Genomic DNA, 18,227 nt, shown 5'->3' with positions numbered 1-18,227 from the left:
GAAGCCAGGAGGATTTGAGTTTGAGGCCAACTTACCTGCACAATGAGTTCAAACCAGTGTGAGCCCCTGCCCAAGACCAGTCAAATAAACACACACACTCTCACTCAGACTTTGGGGAGTTGAATGTAGTTAGGGGTATCAGTGAGGAATTGGTAGACTATGCCAACGAGCACCCTACACCTACTTTTTTCTGCCTTTATTTTGGCATCTGACAGATAGGTACCCACAGCCGGATATTTAAAGCTTGGACTACTGGCTGATGTGGGTTTGCACTGAAAATGTTTCTGAGCTGTGGAACATGCCACAGACAGACATATACTTGGCTCATATTCACATGATAGCAGAATTTCTTTTTCAGAATGGGAAAGATATGTCCTCAGCTGCCGCTTGTCAAGAACTGAAACCTAGTTAGTTTAAGTAAATAAGATCCACTTAATATCTAGCCAGTTTCTATATGCAGTCAACAATTATGCTCTTCTCTCTTACTTTACGTCTAGCAACTTCTACAACACCAGCTACTAGTACTACGTGTACAGCCACAGTTCCACCACAGCCACAGTACAGCTACCACGACATCAATGTCTATTCTCTTGCAGGCCTGGCACCGCACATTACTCTAAACCCTACAGTAAGTAAAATCGGATCCATTTTTTGTGGTTCTAAAAGATTACTTTATTATGTGTGTGTATTACCTACATGTATGTATGTGCATTACATGCATGTCAGGTGCCCAATGTGGTCAAAAGAGGACATCAAATCTCCTGTAACTGGAGTTACAGATGATTGTGAGTGAGCTACCATATTGGTTCCAGGAATTAAATCCTGAACCTCTACAAGAGCAGCAAGTGCTTAAAGTGCTTAACAAGTACTTAAAGTATTTAACTGGGCCATCTCTCTAGCTCCAGTTCTTTCAGTTCTAATTTGTGACAAAGTGAACTGTTATTTTCCTGTTCACCAACTTCCTGGGGCTTTTTAAAGTAGGAGTTCTATAATGCATATATAGTACAAGTAGGACAATAGTCTTACTTGATTAGGATTCTTGTTTGTTCCTTTTACTGTGTGCCACAGCGAATTGTTTATGTCAAAAGTAAAATAAAATCCATACATAGGTCAAAACATTCATTTATTCATCTATTGGTTGGTTTTTCGAGACAAGGTTTTATCAGTGTAGCCTTGGCTGTCCTAGACTCACTTTGTAGACCCAGCTGCTCACAGAGATCTACTTGCCTTTGCCTCTTCTAGTGCTAGGAGTGTTAGGATTACAGGTGTGCACCACCAGGCCCAACTCAAGATTGTTCTTCATGTGTACTATAGACTTTTTCTTCTGTTTGCATTATCATGCTATTTTGGACTGGTATTAAACCATTTCTTTTGGCAGACTTCAGTTTGTATATAGAATTTCTTTCTAAGCCAAAGTTTTTAGCATTTATTTTATATTTGTGTTTTGCCTGCATGTATGTATGTATGTATGTATGTATGTATGTATGTATGTATGTATATGTGCCATATGTGTGCCTGGGGAGGACAGAAGAAGGTACTAGATCCTCCAGAAATGGAGTTATGGACTATTGTGAAGCTGCCATGTGAGTGCTGGGAACCAGTTTCCAGAGACTCTGCAAAAGCAGCAAACTATTTTTTACCAATGAGCCATTTTATCTTCTCTTGCTCCTACGAAATTGCCTTTCTAACAGTTAATTTAGCCATAATTTTAACTTAGAAAGTCGTGTGTCTATAAGCAAGTAATATGTTTTTAATGAGCCGTTTCCCTTTTGAAATTGAAGGGGGATTTAAAAAAAAAGATTAAGAGAAGGATCACAGATTATACTGACTTTTTTTTTAGTTTGTGTTTTCCTGAGATTTTGCTATTTTTATATGAACTCATAGTTTCTATAGCATTGAAGGAATACTAGAATTCCAATAAGACACTGTTGGCTGTCTTATTCGATTAAGCTGGTGACATGATTTGTGCCTCTCTTTTTCTCCTTCCAGATCCCTTTGTTTCAAGCTCATCCACAGTTGAAGCAATGTGTGCGGCAAGCAATTGAACGGGCTGTCCAGGAGCTAGTCCATCCTGTAGTAGATCGGTCAATTAAGATTGCCATGACTACGTGTGAACAGATAGTCAGAAAAGATTTTGCCCTGGATTCTGAGGAATCTAGAATGCGAATAGCAGCTCATCACATGATGCGGAACTTGACAGCTGGAATGGCTATGATTACTTGCAGGGAGCCTTTACTGATGAGCATATCTACTAACCTAAAAAACAGTTTTGCCTCAGCCCTTCGTGTAAGTTTTGATTATTTTGTGTACTGATCTGCTAGAGTTTTTGCCTGTGGCACTGAATAGTATTGCTTTAAAACAACACCTGACCACTTTTCTTTTTTTAATGTCTTCCTCATTCTTGGCATCCATAGCTTTTTTTTTTTCCTTTTTCTGTTAGCAGTTTAGCACTGAAGAACAGCACTTCGAGCTCCTGTTGTCTTTAGATTCTAAGTTGTGTTAAGACAGGTTATCACATTTGGTTCTTTTGTGTTTAGTGTTTAGCAGTACCCAAGTATTTTGTTGTTGTTGTGTTTATTTCATTTTTTGTTTTGTTTTGTTTTGTTTTTCAAGACAGTTTCTCTGTGTAGTTTTGGCTGTCCTGGACTTTGTAGATCAGGCTTGCCTTAAACTCAGAGATCTGCCTGCCTATGCTTCCCTGAGTGCTGGGATTAAAGGTGTGCACCACTGTGCCCAGCTCCAAGTATTTTCCTAAAAAAGGGAAGATTTTTAGTTGGAATCAGATTCCAGCGGTTGGAATAGAGGATAATAAAGTTACTTTGTATATGTAGTCACAGTGCCTTGTCTCTTCAAGGTCACTTTTTGAGTCTCAGGCATCAGGTTTAGGAGTTTTTGCTTCTTTACAGTTACCAGATTGTTTGCCACAACCTGATAAAATATTTAAAAGCATTTTTATCTTATAGGTGAGTGAATTAATGAATATTTGCAGCCAGTAAATAAGTAGTACCAGAACTTACAGTGTCCTGTTAACTGTACTGCGTTTCCTACTATACATTTTTAAATTGCTTGCTTGCTTATTTATTTATTTATTCATTCATTCATTCATTTATTTTTTCCTGTGTTCTCAATAGACTGCATCCCCACAACAAAGGGAGATGATGGATCAGGCTGCTGCTCAGTTAGCTCAGGACAATTGTGAATTAGCTTGTTGTTTTATTCAGAAAACTGCAGTGGAGAAAGCAGGCCCTGAGATGGATAAGAGATTGGCAACTGTAAGTGTTTATCATTTATCTTTAAAGTTGTGGTTTCTTTCAATTTGAGGAAGTATCTCATAACAAGAACCTCAGTGACTTTTTTTATTTGTAGGAATTTGAGCTGAGAAAACATGCTCGGCAAGAAGGACGCAGATACTGTGATCCTGTTGTATTAACATATCAAGCAGAACGGATGCCAGAGCAAATCAGGCTGAAAGTGAGAATTGCTGCTATTTCTCCTTGATTTTCCTTTGCTTTTTTGTCTTACTGCTGTATGAATGTCTCATCAGGACTAGGAAGTGTGTCCAAGTACTACTTCTGAAGAAAACATCTCTAGTAGCATTTCACTATAAGATTACCTGCAGCAACTGTGGAAATTCTTCTTGTCCCCAGAGTTGCTCAGTTTTGGTATAAAAGGAGTTCATGTACTTCTTAGATCTTGTTTCCCAACTTGGAGTTGGCTTTTCACATTTTCTGGTATTTATATTTTTTACTGGTAGTTTCTTAATCACAACAAGACGGTGAGGGTGTGGTGCTGTTTACCAGCATTAAGGGAGGATTGCATTGCGTGGTCTCCTGAGGCAGGCCATAGTGATTATTGCTGAGATAGGGCTTCCATGTATGATCTAGACTGCCTCCTCCTTGTAATCGTCTGCTCTCTGCTTCCCAAGTGCTGGATTGCAGATGTGCCAGCACATGGGCTCTAGTAAAAAGTTATTAATGACTTAAAGTGACAGTGACTCTAACAGGAGAACAAGAAAACCTTTCCTAAGGTCTCTTGGCATGCATGATGGCATATGTTGTATTAATGATTCTATCAGAACCCTGTGTGAACTTTCTACTTTCAAAAAATAACCTTCAGCTGGCCATGGTGGCATTTGTCTTTAATCTCAGCAGAGGTAGGAGGATCCCTGAGTTTGAGGCCAGCCTGGTCTACGTAGTGAGTTCTATCTAGTACTACATTGGGAGATTCTGCCTCAACCTCTTCGTCCTAAAATAAAAACTGAAGGGGGAAAAACAAAAGTTCTTTCGATTATGAAGTGAATTCTACCAAAAAAGGTTTTCTTTCTCTAAGGTTGGTGGTGTGGACCCAAAGCAGCTGGCTGTGTATGAAGAATTTGCACGGAATGTGCCTGGATTCTTACCTACAAATGACCTAAGTCAGCCTACAGGGTTTTTAGCTCAGCCTATGAAGGTAAGTAAGTTCCTCACTTGAGTGTTATGAACTATAATTTAATAACACATTGTTTTGGGTTTGGGAGCTTGTTACTGGGCATAGGGGAATGGAAGTCATTGGGTTACAGATGATCAGCATGGTATGTAAACATTGTATTAAGTCCTGGCATTAGTTTAACTGTACTGTTTAGCTCAGAGTAACTTAACTCTTGACTTCCCTTTTTTTTATTTGTTTGTTTCTTTTTTTAATTTACACTTAATTTTACTTGGAGGTTTCTAAGATTGTGTAAGACATTTAATAGAAGTTGAAAATATGGGGAAACAAGTTTTCTATAAACCAGTTGAAGTTGTTGCTTCTATTAGTTTTTGGTTTTTTTTTTCTTTTTTTTTTTTTTTAAGAAAATGATATAAAATGCCTTTATTGAGTATTTATGTATTTTAAATAACCTACTGATGGGATAGCGAAATTGCTTCGTAAGTTATGGCAACAAACCTGAAAACTTGGATATTCCATGGGAAGAAAAAATGGATTCCCACAAAATGTTCTTTGACTTACACATATGCATTTATATTCTCAAAAATAAGTAAATAGCCCACTGAATTGAATTAGGGCGGCTTGCATGTGAATGGGTATAGATATTTTATTTTGTTTTGTTTTCCAACTGGATCAAAGACAATGTCCGCTATACCCTAAAGAATACTGATTCCTTCTCCCCGTGCCCCTTGAGCACATGGAGGGCCCTCATTGATGGTGCAGTGTTGTTGAGCTCCGTCTTGTGCTGACAGAGCTGCTGTGAGTTCCATATCCTATTCAGAACTTTTTCTGGTACATTTGTTAAATTCTTTGTACTGCTGTTTAAATATTCCCTGAGCCTTGGAGAGAGAGATACAGTTCTTTCAGGGTTGAGTTCTACAGTCACTCATTCTTAGCTCCTTGACCAATCTTGATTGTTATATTGAAGCTTTTGTGACAGACGTTAAGAGGCACATTAATCTTACAGATTAGTAGATTAATCTAATAGACCATTTAGAAGGCAGTTTTTCAATATGTCCATTTAGCAAAACAATAGTGGTAGTTCCCTCCCCTCTATGACCTTTCTAGTCTTGGGGCTTTGGGGCAGATTTACAGTACCAGACATGAATTCCCTCCTTGGAGTGGGATTCATACTCAGCAAGAAAGTGACAGGTTAGCCTCATATCATGCCTCTATTACACCAATAGTATATCTTGCCTGGCAGATTGGGGTGATAGCTTGCATGGCTCATAGCTGAGTAGGACCATAAATTACTTTTCTCCCCTAGCAGCCTATATAGCAATTCCTGTACTGAGAAAACTACCTTGATAATTTTTTTTCTGTCCAGTATAACCAAAATGTACTGTTTTTAGCATTATGGTTTTATAACTATTTCTAGTGGGCAGCCATGAGTAATTGTGATAGCTTCCCTGACAAACATTAGGATTTTTGATAACTGGAGTAGTATTAGCTACCAACGCTTAGCATTCAGTCTCAGTATTTCCTCTACCCAACCCTCCCAACTTATACACATGTAAGTTTTGTGTATATATGTGTTTTGTTTTATTTATTTACTTTTTTATTTAGTATTTGAGACTGGGTTTCAACATATAGCCCAGGATCAATTTGAACTCTGTATGTAAAAGGGGTGATCTTGCCCTTCTGATCTTCTGCCCCCCCACCTGCCTAGTGCTAGAAGTACCGGTCTACACCACCACACTGGGTTTATAATGTCCTGAGTATTGAACCAGGGCCTTATGCATGCTAATTTAAGCACACTACCCACTGAAGTACATCCCTGGCTCTTGTGTGGTGGGGGTTTTTTTTTTGGGGGGGGGGGGGGTGGTTTTTTTTTTTTTTTTTTTTTTTTTTTTTTTTTGAGACAGGGTTTTTCTGTGTAGCCTTGCTGTCCTGGACTCACTTTGTAGACCTGGCTGATCTTGAACTCAGAGATTTGCCTGCCTTTGCCTCCCTCAGTGCTGGGATTACAGACATGTGTCACTGTGCCTGGCTGCTCTTGCGTCTTCTGTCCATTCCTGCTCCTGTCCCCTCCAGATAGTGTAGTACTGTGTCTGTAGCTCTGGCTGTCATGGAACTCGGATATTTGCCTGCCCCTGCCTCCAAGGAATTAAAGACATGTGACACTGTGCCCAGCCAAAGTAGTGGGCTTAAGGGTCTTTGCATTCTTTTGACTAAGTACCTCCTTACCCCAATTTTTTTGAGGGGCCGCCAGGCTCAGTTGCATTTTCCATGCTAGCCTTGAGCTAGCGGTCATCATTTCTTTACACCTGCCTGATACTCGGGTATATACTGCAGTGCACAAGTGACTTAGTGATATGCTTTTTATAACCATAGAGTACACATATTAAGATCAAGAAATTCAAGGTTAGTGTCTCTATCTAATTCTTTAAATTTCAAGGTGTTGGAATAACGTAGTGAAAGACCTATTTTAAAATTTCATGTAGCTGTCCTTTCAGATAGCCCTCTTCATTTCCTCATTTATTCACTCTGCTGCTGGGTTACATCCAGACTTCTTTTCTTCGTTAAAAAAAAAATTTAGATTTATTAATTTATTATTTATACATATGTGCCTGCAGGCCAGAAGCAGGCAACAGATCTCATTACAGATGATTATGAGCTACCATATGTTTGCTGGGATTTGAACTCTGGTCCCTGGTCCTTTGGAAGAACAGTCAGTGTTCTTAAACTCTGAGTTATCTCTCCAGCCCTACATGCAGACTTTTACAGTACTTTTTCTCAGCACAGTGTATACATATGATTCTGTGCATTCATGAAGTGTGTATGTACATGTGTGGTAGACAGAGGACTGTGTTGGCCCTCATCTTTCACCTTGTTTGAGACCCCGTCTCTGTTTTTTTCACTGCTATTGTACCTCAGGCTAGCTGTTCTGTGAGCGTCCCTGAATACTTCTTCATCCATCTTGCTGTTAGAACAATGAGGATTGCAGACACATACTGCTACACCCATCTTAACTGGGCTCTAGAGATTTGAACTCAGGTCTTCATATTTGCAAGCTAAGCTCTTGACCCACTGAGCTATCTTTTCAGGCCACTAGTATGTTTTTGATAATAAAAACACATAGTCAGGTGTGGCAGCACACACCTTTAATCTTGGTGCTCAGGAGGCAGCAGCAGGTGGATCTCTGAGTTAGCATCTAGTCTAGTCTGTAAAGCTAGTTCCAGGATAGCCGGGGCTACAAAAAAAGAAAAAGCACAGAAATGATGTCCAAGTGATGCTTTAAGATTTGTTATAAGTACTGTATTGTTTATAACTTTAAACACTTTGTTAAGTTGCATTGTTGATATTATACTTTCTGGTCACTTAATTGTGTTTGTGCTAGCTGGGCCTCTTAAACATCTTTCTCCTGGCTTGCATTAAACCCACTTAATAATACCAAGACTGAATAGCTCTGGAAAGGGGCATAGAAGAGGGCTTGCATATTTGAACAACAACAACAAAGGCTATAGAAACATGCCAAGGACTGAGTTCTATTTCATTGCTGTATTATGCCAGTGAACAACCTTAAAAAAAATGTTTGCTTATGTCTGGTTATTTCTTTTTCTAAAACAGCAAGCGTGGGCAACAGATGATGTAGCTCAGATTTATGATAAGTGTATTACAGAACTGGAGCAGCATCTACATGCCATTCCACCAACTTTGGCCATGAATCCTCAAGCACAGGCTCTGAGAAGTCTTTTGGAGGTTGTAGTCTTGTCTCGGAATTCTCGGGATGCGATAGCTGCTCTTGGATTACTGCAAAAGGTTAGTTTTTAAGCTACTGCTTATAGAAGGAACTGGGTTTATAGACTTTGACCTGTGTGTGAATCTATATACTTACTGAGTTTTGAAAATTAATACAAACCAAGTTTTGTTTTTCTTTACTAAAATGTAGTTATAGCAGTTACAAGTAGTAAAGGTGGGTGGGACATCTTTTTCCATATGCTAATATTTTCTTGGAAATACAATGAATGGAAAAACTATAAGAAGATTGAAGACAATAAATATTAAAGAATAAACCTAAGCTGGATAGAAGTTTGAAGCCTCAGAAATTAAGTAGTCGTTTGATTTCCAGCTCTGATAGTTGGGCTGAGTACTGTACTTTCGTGGTTGTGAATACTTTATTCTGTTCTTAGGCTGTAGAGGGCTTATTAGATGCTACAAGTGGTGCTGATGCTGACTTACTGCTGCGATACAGGGAATGCCATCTGTTGGTACTGAAAGCTCTGCAGGATGGCAGGGCATATGGATCTCCATGGTGCAACAAACAGATCACAAGGTGGGTAACCTTTGAAAACCAGTCATTACTGGGTTAGTTTTATCGTTCTTTTTTGTGCATTATGCTTGCTTTCAGTATGCCTTACATGTTTATATGTGTACTGTGTGTGCCTGGTCTACAGGGACAGAAGAGGACATGAGAGCCCCTGAAATTATAGTTAAGGGTGATTGTGAGCCACCATGTGGTTTCTGGAAAGTAAACCTGGGTTTTTTGCAAGAGCAAAAAAATGTTCTATGCTGCTAAGCCATCTCTTCAGCACTATGGACTAGATTTTGTAATACATAGCTTGTTTATTTCTGGATGTTTTTCTTTTGTCTGTAAGATAGTGTTTTGAAATTCCTGAGTCTAGGGGCTAAGAATTGATCCAGTACATGCTTTGGGGAATAAATTTTAGATTTTATTTATGTCCTCTGCAGGACCAGGGACGCGCATAATACACATACTACCATGTAATGCATCCTGAAAGCAAGCATAATGTTCATGTACATAAAATAAAATTTAAAAATCTGAAAATTAGGCTGTTTTCATGATTTCACAGTTAATAGTATTCATGGTAAAATATTTAGTGTTTTCAGTGAAATCTCTCCTACTTTCCAGATTTTGATAGCAAAGCCTAAGCTGTCTTAACATTAGGCTTTTCTGTTAGCTGGGTCTGTTTTAGTATGGTATTTACATTTTTTTTATAGGATGCTGAGAACCTCATGCGTGTAGTATCTTTAGCCTGCCTACATTTTAAAACTTGATACTGTTTGTTTTGTTTTGTTTGCAGTTGTCTATACAGTATTTTGCCTGCAGGCCAGAAGAAGGGCATCAATCTCATTGTAGATGGTTGTGAGCCACCATATGTTTGCTAGGAATTGAACTCAGAACCTTTGGAAGAACAGCCAGTGCTCTTAACCTCTGAGCCATCTCTCTAGCCCTTGCAGTTGTCTCTTCAGACATTTCTATGTAGAACACATTGCTAATATTATTAGTATGTTTAAAATACTGTCTTTTTGTAGGTGCTTAATTGAGTGTCGAGATGAGTATAAATATAATGTGGAAGCTGTGGAGTTGTTAATTCGAAATCATTTGGTTAATATGCAGCAGTATGATCTTCATCTAGCTCAGGTATGGAAGAAAATTCCCTCCCTCCTATCCTCCTTCCCTCCCTAATGGTGTTTTGCTTACATGCATGTCTGTGTGAGGATGTTGCGTCCCCTGGAACTGGAGTTACAGAGAGTTATGAGCTGCCATGTGGGTGCTGGGATTTGAACCAGAGTTGAGTCCTCTGGAAGAGCAACCATGCTGATGCTCTGAACTAGCTTTCCAGCCCTGGTATGGAAGAAATTTAACTTGAGTGGATTAAAGGATTCAGGAAGTGCTTCTGTTTTAATTGTTACTCTCACATTTGCTGTATTGCCAGTCAATGGAGAATGGCTTAAACTACATGGCCGTGGCATTTGCTATGCAATTGGTAAAAATCCTGCTTGTGGATGAAAGGAGTGTTGCCCATATTACTGAGGCAGACCTATTCCATACCATTGAAACCCTCATGAGGATTAATGCTCATTCCAGAGGCAATGCTCCAGAAGGGTAAGAATAAAATGCTTTGCTTTCCCTGTGCCGTCAGCAGACATAATTTCTTGACTGTTTTACCTAAGATATAATTTTCAGTAGGCCCAATATTGTCCTGGAAGTGTGAGCATTTAATCAACTGCCTTCTTGATACAGAGCTGTGGGTGCAGTGACTGCTGATTTGGCACCAGAAGTCTGGTTAGAGCACTGACGCTGTTTAGGTTGGAGATACATCTCAGTGAAGTGCAAGTGTGATCACTAGGATGGACTGTCACCCCCCAACACCAAGTGTATTGACACAGACTTATAATGCCAGTGTTGGTCTAGGCACAGGTGGTTTAGCCTAATCAGCAAATCCTTGGTCCCAGTGAAAGACTTACTCAAAAAAGAGTGGACAAATCCTGCAGAAATAATATCCAAGGTTGTCCTTTGGCTTCCACAAGCATGTGCAATACATTCACATGTATAGAAATGCACACAACACAAAACTGGGTGTAGTTGTGCACACTAGTAATCTCAGCACCGGGGAGGCAGAGACAAGCAGATCTTAGTGCTCATCAGCCAGCCTAGTGTACTTGAATTTAAATGTTCCAGTTGAGTAAACGACTATGGGTTAACTGATTTTCACTTTGGATTTATCGTCCAGATTGCCCCAGCTGATGGAAGTAGTGAGATCCAACTATGAAGCAATGATTGATCGTGCTCATGGAGGCCCGAACTTTATGATGCATTCTGGGATCTCTCAAGCCTCAGAATATGATGACCCTCCGGGCCTGAGGGAGAAGGCAGAGTATCTTCTGAGGGAATGGGTGAATCTATACCATTCAGCAGCAGCTGGCCGTGACAGTACCAAAGCTTTCTCTGCGTTTGTTGGACAGGTAGAGCTTTTGGAAAGAAAGGTGCTTTTTATTCAACATAAGTAGGGTGTGATAACTCCAGTTTAAAGTTTACTATTGTATACCTGTGGTCAGAGTTACCTCCATACTCATGCAAACCAAAATATCACCACCATGCTTTGTTGAGTTAATATGGTTTATGTGTTTTCCTCACTATTGATCACAGCTACTGTAGATTCAGCATTCCTATTCCATTAATCACTTTTATCCCATTCCAGTTGTCATAACTACAAGGTGTACTGGGTCAAAAAATGAATAATGAAGCTACGGAGAATGATTTTATTAAAATAGTCACCAATGATAACTCACATTTTAAAACCAAGATACAACAAATCCCTATTTTGTGGTAGAATGTGTTAGTTGTATCACACACTCACATACAAATTGAAGTTTGAAAGTTTTGGAAATTGAGGTGCTTTCTAAAAATCAGGGTTACCAAATATCTTAGTCACTGTTCTGTTACTGTGAAGAGACACCATGACTAAGGCAACTCTTACCAAAAAAGAAAGCATTTAATTAGGGCTTTGCTGATAGTTTTCAGAGGTTGGAACATGGTAGCATGTATGGTGCTGGTGCAGTAGCTGAAACCTACATCCTGATCCACAAGTAGAGACAGAGACAGATTGGGCCTGGCATAGGCTTTAGAAACCTCAAAGCCTACTGTACCTTTAGCGACACATTTTTCCAACAAAGTCACATGTATTCAAAGGCCACACCACCTAATTCTTTTCAAACAGTGCCACTCCTTGGGGACTAAACATTTAAATATATGAGTCTATGTGGGCTTACTCAAACCAGCATACCAAGCATAAATAGTTTTAGTGGTCTGGGGAGTTAATTCATCAGATGAGACCACATACTTTGCACTATTCATAGAGAGGGCTGGAGTTTGGTTCCCAGTGCCCACATTGGCACATTGGGCACTAACTCCAGTTTAAGGGACATTCTGCACCTCTGGTCTTGGCAGACAAGACTATTGCCTGCCTCTCTCTGCACATATCTGCACCACTGAACACAATGCGCACTAACAAGTTTGCATGAACACTCACATACATGTAATTAAAAATAAAATTATTTAAAAGCAGCAGAATAAACTGGAAAAAAAATAGTCATAGGTCTTTTCATTTGTATTTTATCATCACTGCCTGTTTTCAGTGATTTAAGGAAGAAAGAGGAAAAAAAACTATCCTAACTGTAATAGAACTTGTCGAGAATAGTACTTTCTTGAACTGGCCTTAGAATTTTTTTTAACAAAATATTTGCAATATTTGTTCAGTAAGCTGTAAAGCTTGATTGTTCTATTTTTTCACATTGAAACCAAAAGATGGTTGTTTTGCTAAAGAAAGATTAATTAGGTCCACTTTTAAATGCCTGATAATTGAGTGTGGATGAACTTGTTAAGAATTGGATTTACTTTTCAACGGAAGTGATACTAGTAAACGATGTCATGTAAATTTCTCTGCTAAAAGAATCTAGGAAATCATAAAACATAACTCGGTTGGAAATCTGTCATCTGTGTTTATAGTCTGACTTCTCATTCCATTGGAAGAAATGCATATGCATGGGTTTGTGGGCATTGCTTTGTCATGGGTATGGATGTGGCAACTGTCTAGCTCCTCCTTGTTTGTGTTTACCTGTTTCTCTCGGGGAGAGGATGCAGTATACTTTTCTGGTCCCTTTCGGGGAGTTTCTTTTTTATTTCTTGTGTTTTGTCATAGCACATGTTCTTCTACTTCCAAGTTTTCAGATTTCAGTGTGGAATATGATTCTTTTGTTACCCTTCTCTCTTGGCTTGGGTACATTGTTTTTATAATCCAACCCTTTGTTTTCTTATTTATCAAGATAAATTGTATTAAAATTTCCAAGATGACCTTATAGGTTTTTTCCTCTCCTTTGGGTCTTAGATGTTTAGTAAGCGTTGCCTTTTTTTTTTTTTTTTTTTTTTTAAAGATAATATTGCTATGTAACCTTGTCTGACCTGAAACTTGCTTTTTATAATTGTTAACTGTATAAAAGATTTTAAATGGCATACTCTTGGGTAGTTATTTATTAAATAAATTAATGATTTTTTCTGCAGACAGCTGGAGTCTCAAAAACTGCCACTGGCTAAATAAGAAGAGGGAGTCTATGAGAAGTGTTACTTATGGGAAGTTCAGGTGTACAGTCAATCAAGTCTCCTGGGAGAACACTGTTTTAACACCTTGAGAGTTTCAGAAACTTAGCTTTACTTGTATAATTTTTCAAATTATTTGTAGATACCCTCTTGTTCAGGGTTAATAATGTCTGTCGATTTTAATCTTCTCTGTGAACTAAAACTGGGAGGAACTCTGCCATGACTCCTTAATAATTTTCTTAATTGCAACCTTTCACCGAGTAAGAATTAAAAATGGGAATAAGCTAGAGTATGGCTGTTTGAAAGCTAACATGTATAAAGTTGGTTTTGAGTATGGTCTCACTGTGTTGATTGATTGTTCCACTGCAGATGCACCAACAAGGAATACTTAAGACCGATGACCTCATAACAAGGTTTTTTCGTCTTTGCACTGAAATGTGTGTTGAAATCAGTTACCGTGCTCAAGCGGAGCAGCAGCACAATCCTGCTGCCAATCCCACCATGATCCGAGCCAAGTGCTACCACAACCTGGATGCCTTTGTCCGCCTCATTGCATTGTTAGTGAAGCACTCTGGGGAGGCCACCAACACTGTCACAAAGATCAACCTGCTCAATAAGGTCTGGAATCCTTTCTTGGCTTGTAGACTTTTGTGTTCGTTGCTCCGTCTGCGCCGGACCTTCCTTTTTGTTGTTTGAGACAGGGTCTCACTGTATATGCTTGGTTGGGTTAGAACTCACTAGCTACCCTCAAAGTCAGCCCACCTGCCCCTGCCTTTTCAAGTGCTGTGATTAAATGGCATGCACCACCACACCCAGCCCCTCAAATCCTTTGTAGTAGCTTTTTTTCTCCATCCAGTATTAAAATATCCTTTTTTTTTTTTTTTAAACTTAAAAGAATATAGTTTAACAGAATTTTTAAAAAGAAGGGGCTGAAGAAATGGCTCAAGAGCATTGGTTGCTCTTCCAGAGGTTCTGAGTTCAATTCCCAGCAGCCACGTGGTAGCTTGCAGCCATCTATACAGGGATCTGATGCTGTCTTCTGGCATGCAGGTGTACATGCAGATAGAGCGCTTAGCTACATAAAATAAATACATCTTCAAAAAAAATAATTAAAAAGAAGAGGGAAAATCATAATGTGTTTTGGTGTGTTGGTGTTTTGATAGTGAGCCCAATGGGAGACGGTAGGTAGTCTATTCCCGTCATTCCAGCTAGATGTCTGAATGGGTAAACCAGTACCGGGAGTGACATTTTAATTTTTGACCTGATTTATACAGTGACATTTTTGAAAATTTGAATATTAGACTAGTGTAAGAATGTGTAAACCTTGACTGTAGCTTTGCTTTTGGGTCCTTAATGTCCCGCAACTGATCAGTGAGCAAACAGTGGAATGCAGACATACTTCATGCCAAGAGAAGTGGAAACCATTTGGCCCTCATTGACTTGAGGTTACATTAGAAAATTTAACATTGTTGTATTTCAGTATGATGAAATGTAAAGAGACATCCAGATTTCTTCAGCTTTAGAAAAGCCAGTGGCATTTGTTGAGAATATAGATGTTTGGTTCAGTGATAATGAAATTCAAAGAAAACACAGAGTCAAAAAAAATGTCCCTTTGGCTTCCAGCATGCAAGTTTGTGTCCACATGGCATTTATGCTTTCCTTTATTGTTCTTAGTGCTTAGAAGTGCAGGGTAAGCTTGTTAGTCCAGGCTTGTAAGTATTTGGAAGACTGAATGAGGCAGAACATCACAGTGATACTTGCAAGTTCAAAGCTAGCTTATGGACAGCTTAGTGAGACCTTGTCTCAAACAAACAGAACAAGCCTGAAGACAGCACTGAAATGGTAGACCACTTGCCTCGCATTTGCGAGGGCCTAGGTTCAAGCCAAGAACACAGAATAAAAGAATCAGGATTTGAAATGACGAGTCTTTGTGTGATTGATGAGGTAATTGTATGTTCTATCTAGGTTCTTGGTATAGTAGTGGGAGTTCTCCTACAAGATCATGATGTTCGACAGAGTGAATTTCAGCAGCTTCCCTACCACAGGATTTTTATCATGCTGCTGTTGGAGCTCAATGCACCTGAGCATGTGTTGGAAACCATTAATTTCCAGACTCTTACAGCTTTTTGGTGAGTTGGGTTTAATAGAGATTTCCATTTGTTGTTATTTGATACAGAATCTCATAGCTCAGGTTGACCTCAGAAGTTCCTATATTGTTGAGGCGGGCTTTGACTTCCTCCAATTCTCTTTATTCTAACTTCCAAGAGCTGGAATTACAGATATGCACCCCCACACCCAAATTAATGGTTGTCCCCTCTACCTCGTGGTAGCTCTCATGGTGTAGCACAGGCTATGCCTAGATCACAGGCAGTCTAGTGTACCTTGCTGACATTTAAGGACTGTTGGTTTAGTGAGGTAAGAGCGTGTTTTACTGTGTTTCTTATATATTGTCTACATTTATGTGTTGTTTACTGTATTTAAATTTGTCCTTGTGAAACTTACCTTTCAGCAATACATTCCACATCTTGAGGCCTACCAAGGCTCCTGGCTTTGTATATGCTTGGCTTGAGTTGATCTCTCATCGGATCTTTATTGCAAGAATGCTGGCGCATACGCCGCAGCAGAAGGTGTGGCTGCAGTTTATCTCCTACAGACGAAGCCTGTAACTACCTGGGGCTTACTAGCACTGTTTATGTCAGCTTCTCTTAGCCTTTATTATTTTTTCCCCAGCATGTTATTTGATAATTATTTAATCATGTAAAAAAGCTTATCAGGTACTTGACTACATCTAAAGGCTTTCTTGGGTGACCAGCTATTGCCTTTCCAGCTTTGTTATGGACCATCTGTATTAGTCTCTTAATGCTTTGAGTTGTTAATATTTAATACGAGAAGTTTCTCATTTTGTAATTAAATGGCAAAGGAGTACTACATAGAGTACCCTTGTTTGGCCCTCCTGACCAGAAGACAATCTTACTACTATGTGGTGATGTAAACTGGGCAAGAAAGTACAGTAACAACTTACCAAACTTGTATATGTGATCCATGCACATAGAATGAAATATAATTGTTATGGTTGGGGATACTGTAGTAAGTAGTCTACTCTTGACTCAAAGTACAGAATTTGATGCTCTAAAATCAGCAAGGTTGTTTACTAGGAGTTGGAAGTAAGAAAAGAAATAGAGATCCAGAACTTAGAAGGAGGAATTATGGAAAGCAGTCTGTAGTTGTTTTTTTTTTTTTTAACTTTTTTTATTTTTTATTAATTACACTTTATTCATTTTGTATTCCCCCATAAGCCCCTCCCTCCTCCCCTCCTGATCCCACCCTCCCTCCCCTTTCTGCATGCATGCCCCTCCCCAAGTCCACTGATAGAGGAGGTCCTCCTCTCCTTTCTGATCTTAGTCTATTGCAGTTGGTTTTGATATTATGTCCAAAATTTCCTCCAGGTGGTCTCCTTTCTCTTAGTTTTCTTATAGGTACAAAGAGAAATATGTCCCGAAATCTGAGTCTTATTGTTCCAGATAACATCATCCACTACCTTAATACTTAAAATCTTTTTGTTTTGTTGATGTTTGCATTCCTGGCTAGCTTGGAATTTAGTTTCTCTCCAGCCTCTTTTGTGCTAAGATTCTAGGCGTGTGCAACCACACTGAACCAATGCTAAAATTTGCTAGGATCCAGTCTAGGAGAGGTCCTCATGGCTTTGTTCTTACTTACGTTAGTTATAGATAAGCCACAGTGTAGCGCCTTGGCAACTTTTTGTCAGCTGATCAACTTCTGAATGTTACTACAACTCATGTACATTTCTTTCTTTTAGGGGTGGCCTATGTATGCACAGCTGTTGATTGACTTATTCAAGTATTTAGCGCCTTTCCTTAGAAATGTGGAGCTCACTAAACCTATGCAAATCCTCTACAAGGTAATTTTTGCTTACAAATAGCTGAAAAAAAAACTTACATGGGGACTGTTGTTGCTATGCTTTTGCCCTGCTTATTCTTAGTGGTAAACTGCCCCATACCAGTTTAGATGGTTATTGAGCCAGGATGTGGTTGCTGGGAATTGAACTCAGAGCTTTTGGAAGAACAGTCAGTGCTCTTAACCTCTGAGCCATCTCTCCAGGCCCCGGAAAGTTGTTTTTTATTGTTTGTTTTCTCCCTATCTCTTACAAATCTTCTGTACTGTCCCCCCCCCCCCCCCCCCCAACCACCACTATTTTAGCCATTTACTATAATCTCACTGTGGATTTAGCTTTATTTCCTTAATGCTTTCATGCACGCATGTATATGCACCACATGTGTGCCTGGTGATCAGGGAATACAGAAGAGGATGTTGGATCCTTTGGAACTGGAGCCACTATGAAGGTGCTGGGAGTCAAACCCCAGTCCTCTGCAAGTGTTCTTCCTAACTGCTGGGCCATCTCTGTAGAGGTGTTTATTTATTTGAGCCACAACCTCACTATTTAGCCCTGTTTTGCCTAGAACTCAGAGACCCTCCTGACTCCGTCTTCCTCTTTCTGGAGGTAAAGGCGTGCATCACCTGGCTTCTTCAGTGATTTCTTAATGTGATTTTCATTTATAGATATAATTTGTTATGTTTATTCCAGTAGATTCCTGGGATTTTTTGTGTTTTAAATATTGAGTTTTAATTGTTTTTCTGTGGCACTGGAGATCAAACCTAGGACCTTTTTACACATAACTAGGCTATCTCAAGTTGCTAAGGTATTACAACCTATGTATCACAATTGTTGAATTTACTAAACTTGTCAAGAACAAAAAGCTAGCTTTGATTTCACCCCCAGTTTCAGTAATTTTCTTCAGTTGAAGTATGCCTTTTTACTTTGATTGGTTTGTTCTCTTTCTAGTTTCTGAATATAGATGTTAAATCATTGTATTGTTTTGTGCAGAATGCCAGTTTTTCATGT

The 18,227-nt window shown here is 39.2% G+C and overlaps 1 protein-coding gene across 4 annotated transcripts in view; it reads left to right on the top strand.

The window, feature by feature from the left end:
• Cnot1 (CCR4-NOT transcription complex subunit 1) overlaps positions 1–18,227 on the top strand; it is an 81,340-nt gene that overhangs the window by 56,002 nt on the left and 7,111 nt on the right. For 2 of the 4 annotated variants that reach the window (XM_055621331.1, XM_055621330.1), the window contains exons 30-43: positions 498–628; positions 1,990–2,286; positions 3,132–3,272; positions 3,367–3,471; positions 4,330–4,449; positions 8,035–8,226; positions 8,598–8,740; positions 9,742–9,850; positions 10,146–10,315; positions 10,944–11,175; positions 13,676–13,924; positions 15,272–15,435; positions 15,816–15,933; positions 17,124–17,225. In XM_055621331.1, the coding sequence (XP_055477306.1) occupies positions 498–628; positions 1,990–2,286; positions 3,132–3,272; positions 3,367–3,471; positions 4,330–4,449; positions 8,035–8,226; positions 8,598–8,740; positions 9,742–9,850; positions 10,146–10,315; positions 10,944–11,175; positions 13,676–13,924; positions 15,272–15,435; positions 15,816–15,933; positions 17,124–17,225 (2,273 nt within the window). Of the gene's footprint in view, positions 1–497; positions 629–1,989; positions 2,287–3,131; positions 3,273–3,366; positions 3,472–4,329; positions 4,450–8,034; positions 8,227–8,597; positions 8,741–9,741; positions 9,851–10,145; positions 10,316–10,943; positions 11,197–13,675; positions 13,925–15,271; positions 15,436–15,815; positions 15,934–17,123; positions 17,226–18,227 lie in introns of all 4 variants that reach the window. The other 2 variants (XM_055621329.1, XM_055621328.1) reach the window with 1 other exon arrangement.

The sequence above is a fragment of the Psammomys obesus genome, unplaced genomic scaffold, assembly GCF_907164565.1.
Source record: "Psammomys obesus unplaced genomic scaffold, mPsaObe1.curated_primary_1811, whole genome shotgun sequence".
NCBI classification, from domain to species: domain Eukaryota; kingdom Metazoa; phylum Chordata; class Mammalia; order Rodentia; family Muridae; genus Psammomys; species Psammomys obesus.
The sequence above is the reverse complement of the archived record's forward strand: the minus strand, read 5'-3'. Positions and strand labels throughout refer to the sequence as shown.